Below are 8,206 nucleotides of genomic sequence, written 5' to 3' on the forward strand. Positions count from 1 at the left end.
GGGCCTGCCCTACAGACTTGGGGGCATGTGGGGGCCAGGCCTGCGCTCCGGGAGCTGCCGGCAGGAAACACAAGTGCTCAGGGCTTGCATTCCTCGCTCCTTTCGGTTCTGTGTCTTTATGCTTGGGGTGCGTGTCTGTAGGCGACAGGAGGGTCTTGTGGCCTGGCTGTTTGCTGGATGATCTGACCACGTCCGGCCTTGACCGAGGCGTCCGCACTGTTCACACCGCCGGCGGCTGTCGGCAGGGCTGGGCTTAAAACCCTCTTGCCGTTTTTCTGTGTTCCTTCTTCTGTCTTTCCCCACCTGATTTTGGATTAAAGGACTGTGTTAACATCCGTTTTATCTCCTTCAGTGGCTTGTTTTCCCAGTTTTCCCATTAACATTCCTTTTCCACCGTGGGATCCAGCCCACAATACCAAGTGGCAGGTGGTGCCGTGGCCCGGCTGCTTGAGGATAGTCGCACACATGGACTGTGCACACTGCCCGCTTCCCAGTCTGCCTTCAGAGCTGCCGGAGTGCCCCCGCCCGGGGACGGAGCGGCACAGCCCGGCCGCCCAGCCTTGTGTCCACGGAGAAGCCATGACTCCTGCTGTCAGCAGTCGAGGGCTCGAATGTTCTGGACACAGTAACACCTGGGACAGTGAGGAGCTCCTTCTGCATGAGCCCCACGGGACGAACATTCCTGATGAAGTGTAACTCGATAAATGATAGGTGTCTTCCAACACGAGTAGTGTGTGCCACCAAATGTCACCTGACCCAAACGTCACCTGATCACAACGAGCCAATAGTGCGCATGTGCTCTCTCTCTCTCTCTCTCTCTCTCTGCGGGACTGGCCTCACATCTCCCATGCTCCGATGCTCGGTCTCAGGCTTCGGTGTTTGGGCAGAAATCAGTGACTTTTCAGGACGTTGGAAGGTGCCCACGACTGGCACTAGTGTATTTCTGCCACCTCCAAGCACCTCTGGACAGGCCTTTGCTTTTCCAGACAAGAGGGAGCCTAGGAAGGCTTTGCTTCATTCCAGGTCATTGGACAGGTTCCTGGTTGAAAGTGCACGAAAAGAAGATTCCACTGAGCCCACAGACAGCAGTGATTCCATCAGTGATCGTGAACACCGTTCTACACAGCACCCTCCTCTGTCCCGTCGCCCTCACACCAGCCACGAAGGGATTCAAAGGGCAGGTTAATCTACCTTTATGATCTGTATTTTCTTTATTACATACCATTACAGAACAGTGACCAGTTTTATAGGAATGTATTTTGGCTGTGGAACAAATCATCTAAGTTTCATTTCTTACGAGGAAATTTGCTTTGATGTACACGTACTTTGGATTACAAGCATGTTTCCAGAACAAATTATGTTTGCAAACCAAGGTTTTACAGTATTTCTACTATCAACATATATAACATGTGCCACTGTCACCATTCTGAAGCGCAGTTAAATGGCACAACGGATACTCATACTGCCGTGCACCGCTCACCACCCCACCCGTCTCACAACTGAAACTCTGTCCCCACGAAGCGCGGACACCCCTTCCCCCCACGGCCCCGGGGCCTCTGTCCCACTGTGTGCACGGACGGCACGAGTGGGGTCACACGTGATCTGCCCTCTGGGGATCGGTGACGTCACTGAGCAAGTGTCCTCATGGTCCATCCACGCTGCTGCAGGGGCCGGACGTCGGCCCTTTTCAAGGAGGACACGGACACACCGACGGGCCACAGCGTTCGCCCACCCACCCGTCGGTGGGCACGCGGGGGCCTCCCTCTGGGTCCCGTGAGCAGCGGCACGGTGAGTTCCTTCTCTCACTTCTTTAGCTCAGCACCCGGCAGTTCTGGTTTTGACCTTCTGAGGAACCGCCGGACTGTCCCCACGCGGTGCTCGGGGACCAGCCTCTCCGTGTCCTCGCCAACACCTGTTTCTGGTCTTCGTAGCGGCCGTCCTGACGGGCGTGAGGTGCGGCCTGTGCTCCCCGGACGACGAGTGTGATGTGCTTCCCGGGACGACAGGCTGCAGGTGGACACCTGGGCTCCAGGCCCCGGCAGGAGGCCGGACGTGAGGGGCTCCCAGGACGACGAAGCCCGTTTCTGCCACTCGCGGCACAGACCGCGGTCGGCCAGCCCAGGCCCTGGAGCGCCACCGGTTCGGGAAGAGCCCGGGCCCCACTCCAGGCGGCCTCCCTGCCTCCACTTCAGCGGCTTCTGTGCTCTCCCCGTGGCAGCAAATCGCGCCCCGCGCCCCCCGCGCCCCCGCCCAGAACGGGACGCGGCACCTGCCGGCAGGGGAGCCTCTGCCGAGTGCAGGGACCAGGCCGAGGGCTCTCTGTGAGGGAGACGCACTGCCTGGCCCGGCCGCCCCACTGCTGCTCCCTGCGCGCCTCCCTCTGGGCTGCACAAAGGGCACTGCCCCAAACGTGAAGACTGCCCGGCCATCACTCCCAGGGGGCAGGGACTGTCAGGTCTCCAGAGCCCCGAGCACACAGGCACCTGAGAAACCATGTGGACCCCAGATAGGGGCATGTGAGGGACAGCTGGGGACATCGTCCCCTTTCCGGAGCTGCTCTGGCCCCATGGCCACGCACTGTACAGTGAGCCCTCTCTCACCACTGCTGCTGGACGGACTGGAAATACCAGACCACAGGTGCCGGTTTCTGCGTATAAGACGGGGTGACCAGGCCCGGAGGGCCCCTGCCTCCTGTGGGCTCCCTCCAGCCCCCCGTGGACCGCACAGAACACACCCCAGAACTGATCAGCAAGTCCTCCTGTCCAAATATAAAGGGGTTTATTCACTTCTGCCCTCAGTACAAAATATAAAATAGACCTCCCCCCGCCCCCCACAGTTCTTCAGCGGCGACCTGGTGCGGCCATCCGGGAAGGGCGTCCGCTCCCTGCTCAGGCCTCGAACATGGCGCAGCTGGCACAGAGCCCCGTCTCCTGCGCATCTCCGCAGCTGCAGCATCACAGGGAGAGAGAAGAACCGGTGTGAGGGGCTGTTGCGTCCCCTAGGTCTGTGTGTTGTGGTGCTGACCCTCCGGCCCTCGACCTCACCGGGAGATAGGGCCGTGAGCCGCACACGGAGCTACTTAACACGAGGTCCCTCACCCCACCCGGCCGGGCTCCCTGGAGGAAGACCACGCGAGGCCCCGGGGGGACCCCGAAGCGCGCCCACAGCCAGCGGGGCTCACAGGAGGCCTGGAGTCGCCTTCCTGAGCCTCAGAGGGAAGCAGTCCTGCTGATGTTGGTAAGGGCCANAGGCCCCACGGGACGGGAAACTGGCAGCGGCCTACAGCTCAGGCAAGGAAACCCGTTTTTGTCAGAGACGCGGCAGCAAGCAGTCAGAGCTGCCCGGGCCCTGGCGGGGAAGACGGGGAGCCCGTGGCTGGCAGGCGGGCCGGGAGCCGTGGGCCCTGAGGTGGCCGCCTGTGGGCAGGACACCGACGGCCCCTGGGCTGTGTTTTGCTGGAAGCAGAGCCTTGGCACAGAGCGCCACCTCTCCGGGCCCAGGTGCCAGGATGCCGGGGCGGGGGGTGGGGGTGGGGCACCCGGGGGGAGGGGCCGCAAGCTGCACGGCCTGCCTTCTAAACCTGGGGATGCCACTTTGGCCTTGTGACCTGGAATGAGTCATTTGTAAAACGGGGCAGGAGCCCACCCCTGGTTTGGGCTCAGAAATGGGTGGGGGCCCCGCCCCCTCACAAGTGAATCCTGTAGGTAATGGGGGAGAAGCAGCAGGAGGTAAAGGCCAGGAGGACACTGTGGGAGGGAGGAAGGAAGGTTCCTGCACAGGGGGCTGTGGGGAGGGGGGCTCCCGGCAGCCCTCTCTCTCCCTAACCTGCCTCCTGTGCACCCTCCTCCACGGGTGAGGAGGCTGCAGGTCACGGAAGGGCCCAGCCCTCAGTCTACACGTGAACATGAAGAGAAGCCGCCAGAAACACAGCAAACATACACCACGTGCACAACGTGCCCAACAGACACCCCCAAACTGGACAGCACGGAGCTCCCGGTTCCCCACCACCCGCGGCCGCACCCCTGCCCCCACTCTCCACGGCAGAACCCATCAGAGCTGGGTTTCTGCTTCCCATGGTTGGTTTTATTTTTTACTTAAAAAAATTTTTTTTAACAATTTTGTATTTTTGAGAGACTGAGAGAGACAGAGCACGAGAGGGTGAAGGGCAGAGAGAGAGGAAGACACAGAATCGGAAGCAGGCTCTAGGCTCTGAGCTGTCAGCACAGAGCCTGACACACGGGGCTCGAACTCATGAACCGTGAGGTCATTCCCTGAGCCGAAGTGGGACACCCAACCGACGGAGCCCCCAGGCGCCCCTCCATGGTTGGTTTTAAAGACTGCTGGGACTAAGCTGGTTGGAGGTCTACACATCCAGCTCTGAGTCTGTGGGGGCCTCATCCTTCTTATAGATGCTTACCCCCTCCCCCCGCCACCACCAGCCACTGGTGGCACTGCGGTGGGACTGGAACCCAGCGCCTTCCAAGCCAGCACCGATCCAGTGAGCTGAGGCAGACGCTCGCTGAAGCAGTGCACGAAGCAAACACCGCTTTGGCTCCAGACAGCCCCGACCAGCCGCATGCAAACAGACCTGCATCTGTCCCCCCTCCGCCTCCATCGACGTAACAACCATGCCAGACAGTCCCAACATCAGGCCTCGAAACATCAAGTCACAGAGTTACTGAGACAGAAGACACGAGCAAAGTGGGACTGGCAGGTGGCCTGCTTTTCCTCGAGACAAGATCCATCCTCAGAAAAAGCGGGAAGCAGGGAAGCATTCACGAGCACCCAGAGAAGCAAGGCCAGTCGGGCCGTCCCCTGCTGCCAGCCCCCCAGCTGGCCCGGGGTGCTCCCGCACCGGCTCGGGCCCCCAGGTCAGTCACTTACTCCACAAGGACGCACAGCGCACAGGCCACAGCCCCGCAGCTGCCGCAGACGCGCACGCACCGCCCGCACAGGGCGCGCTCACACTGGCCGCACACTGCCTTCCCGTCCACGGCTCGCACACACGAGAAGCAGGCCCTGGTCGCCGCCCCGGACGGGTCTGTGAGGAAGAAACACCGCCCGTCAGCCTCGCAGAGGACCCAAAGCGCTGGAGGCTGCGGGGCCCCCGCCTCCCCGGCCTGTGGACAGAGGGCTGACGGGACTCCCTGCCCCTAACACCCACCGTGGGTCCTCCTGACCCCCTACAAGAAGCAAGACCTGCAGGCCTTTGTTCACTAGGGAGACCCCAGGTGCCCAGGAGCACACGGGTGGGCGGCTTCTGTGACCCCGTCGATCCCGCTGTCTGCACGTCAGCGCCGGAGGGACCAGCTCTTCCCCTGGTGGCTTGTATCAGAACTCACGGCCTTCGTCTTGTGACCCCAACAGCCGTGTCTCAAAGCGTGGCTCCTGCACCACTGCTTAGCAAAGGCCTCGCTCCAGGCCTGGGGGCGAGGCTGGCAAGGACTATGGTGTTTACGCCGCAACGAAGGCGGGGGTCTGGGCCGCACACCGCGCGGGCTGCTCCCACCCGGATGGAAAGCAGGCCGACACCAGGGGGGCTGCCACTCCGTGCCTGACCCCCAGCTAGAGGCTGCTTCAGATCCCCGGGCCTGGAGGTCGGGGGCTGGGGGAGGGCAGAGCCTCCTGACGTCAGGAGCCTCCTGGGCTCTCCAGCTCCTGTCCGCCTGGGACGGGAAAGCTCCCTGGCAGACGGCGTCAGGAACGAAGGACAACACACCTCCACGTCCGCCCTCCGCGTGTGGCCCGGAGGTGCCAGCTGCTGGCCTCACTCACCAGCTTCGCAGGCCTGGGCTTGGCTCCTGGTCAGTCGGCCGTCCGGTCCGATCAGCATCTGCCCACGGGGGGCCCGAAGGGCCTCTGTGGGGCCGGGCTTTGGGGACTCCGGCAGGTCAACGATGGCGCAGCTTTCCTCCCACACATGGTCCATACAGGCCTGGGCCCCTCGAAAAAGGAGCTGCTTGGTTTTCTCTGGGGAAGACCAAACAGTCCCAGTGTTCACATCCCCGTGGCGTGGAAGTCCTGGCCCGGCCACCTCGCGGTCCGTGGCCAGGCCTCCTGGGTGTTCTGCCGCACAGTCGCCCCCGGCCCCGGCTGCCCGCAGTGGGGCACGGTGTCACCCTCCCTCCCTGTCCCTCCTTCCTTCCCCAAGCTCTGGGGCCACCTCCTCCAGGAAGATTCTGGACCATGCAGCCCTACCCAGGCTCCCTCTCCTGATCTTCCACACGGCTCTCCTGACACGTGGCCTCACGTCCCCGCGGAGTCTCACCCCAAACTGCCTGCAAGCGCCCTGCAAGCCGGCGGTGTAGGGCACAGAGGAAGTGCTGTCCCTCAGGTTGCTAATTCACAGCCCCGGCCGTGTGCGCCCCCCGCCCCCCACCGCACCTACTGCCGAGCCGCTAGCAAAACACAGGCCAGCAGCCCGGCTCTGACAAAGGCGCCCAGAACTTTCCAAGACCTCCGTGGGCCCTGGACACCCCCACCCCCAGAGGTGAAGCGGTTGCTCAGCACCCGCACAGGTGGCTTTGATTCAGGCCGCACGTCAGTCATCCTGGTGCAAGAGCAAGTGCCCGCCTCCGGCACCGATACCGGCACCGATACCGGCCGAGGTGGGGGCCTGGGCCCACAGCCAGGGCGGCTCTCCGTGGTCCTGACGCGGACAGCGGCCCCTCTGCCACACCAGCTCCTCCTCCTCCAGCCCCTGCCTCCTCATCCTGGAGTGGGAGGGGGCGTGTCAGGTGGTGACATTAACACCAGTTTTCAAAGGGTTGTGGTCCTTTCCAGGTAAGGGGTCAGGGTGACAGCTGGGGCTGGAATTTGCTGCACCTGAGTTCAAACCGGGCATCTGGCCCTTAACTGCGGAAGGCCGGGGGCGGTTGAGCGGGGTGGGGGGTGGGGGGGTGAAAGGCCTGGCTGACTTGGCCCCGTCAGGGGACGCACCTGCAGTTCAGCCCCCACGGCTGCGCATCTTCTCATCACCTGCGTGGCCTCAGAGAGCAGTGTCATCCGCCCCCGAGTGTGCCCGAACGGAAGGGCAGAATGGCTGCTGACAGCAGGGTGGTGGCTGGGGCGGCGGCGGGAGGACGGGACCGCGTCTCCCGGGAGGGCTCTTCCCCACCTGCCTCACGCACAACAGCCCTGCTCAGTGAACACTCGCTGCTCTCCGGGTACAGCTCTGGGCCCCTACCGTGAGGTGAGGTGAGGCCCACTGTGGAGCTGTCTCAGGGTATTTGTCACCCCAAACCAAACAGCAGTGGTGTCCCAGCACCGAGACCCGTGCAGGGGAAGCCAGGTGAGAAGGCCTACAGCTCGCTGCCTCCACCCCTGGACCTGGACTCCGGTCACATCGCACGCTCCTGCCTCCTGGCCTTTGTTCGTGCGGCCACTCTGCCCGGAATTCCTTTCCCCTTCCTCTCCGCCACCCCTGCAGCTGGTTCCGCAGCGACCGATGCCTGCCCCAATCACCTCGGAGAGTCCTCCCCGCGCTGGGCCGGGAGGCTCCCCAAAGGCGGGGAGTCCCGCGCGGCCGGGGGCAGGGGCTGCGCGCTCCACAGGCAGCTCTCGGGTTAACACGCGCACTCACGCCTGCTTACCCCACCGGGACAGGACACCAACCCACCGCTCGCTGGGCCGAGAGACGCGGGTGTGAGCCAGGCCGGGGTGAGTTACTGGCCGAACTCGGGGTCTCCCGGGAGGACAGGGCCCCGAGGCAGCACCGCCCGCAGGCCGCCCGTGTAGGAAGGCAGGGGAGGGGTCGGCGCAGCTGAGCGTGCGCGCATTCATGCCCCGCTCGCGGCTCCCAAAGCCCGGCTGGACTGCGGGTCCCGCGGCCTCACGGCTCCCGGGGGGCGCGGCCAGCGGAGACCGCCTCCCAGGCTCCCGCGTGCGCACAGCCCACCCCGCACTCACCGAAGATCTCCCGCGAGTACCGCTCGGCGCATACGCCGCGGCTCAGCTCCCTCTGGCCAACGCGGACCTTCAGCTGCAGCGGGGCCGCGTCCGCGAAGGTGCAGCCCCGCTTGGGCATGGCCGCGGGCCGGGTCTGCGCAGCTCAGCCGCGCGCCTAGTCGCGACCCGTGTCGTCACAGCCGCGCGCCAACGCGGCGCGGCGCGGGATAGGCCAGGGGCAAGGGTGGGGCGGGGCTCGAAGGCGGTGCGGCGCGGGATAGGCTGGGGACGAGGGTGGGGGCGGGCCCCGGCTGCGCGC

At 64.1% G+C, this 8,206-nt stretch overlaps 1 protein-coding gene across 1 annotated transcript; it reads right to left on the reverse strand.

The window, feature by feature from the left end:
* Positions 1 to 2,761: 2,761 nt before the first annotated feature.
* On the reverse strand, positions 2,762 to 8,060 carry SIVA1 (SIVA1 apoptosis inducing factor). Its single transcript, XM_077776527.1, has 4 exons — positions 7,909 to 8,060; positions 5,776 to 5,970; positions 4,885 to 5,041; positions 2,762 to 2,946 (listed from the first exon to the last, which is right to left on the reverse strand). The coding sequence occupies exons 1-4, from the start codon at positions 8,024 to 8,026 to the stop codon at positions 2,889 to 2,891; spliced, it is 528 nt and encodes a 175-aa protein (XP_077632653.1). The 5' UTR covers positions 8,027 to 8,060; the 3' UTR covers positions 2,762 to 2,888.
* Positions 8,061 to 8,206: the final 146 nt, after the last annotated feature.

Source organism: Crocuta crocuta, unplaced genomic scaffold (assembly GCF_008692635.1).
Source record: "Crocuta crocuta isolate KB4526 unplaced genomic scaffold, BGI_CrCroc_1.0 scaffold8, whole genome shotgun sequence".
Classification (NCBI taxonomy): domain Eukaryota; kingdom Metazoa; phylum Chordata; class Mammalia; order Carnivora; family Hyaenidae; genus Crocuta; species Crocuta crocuta.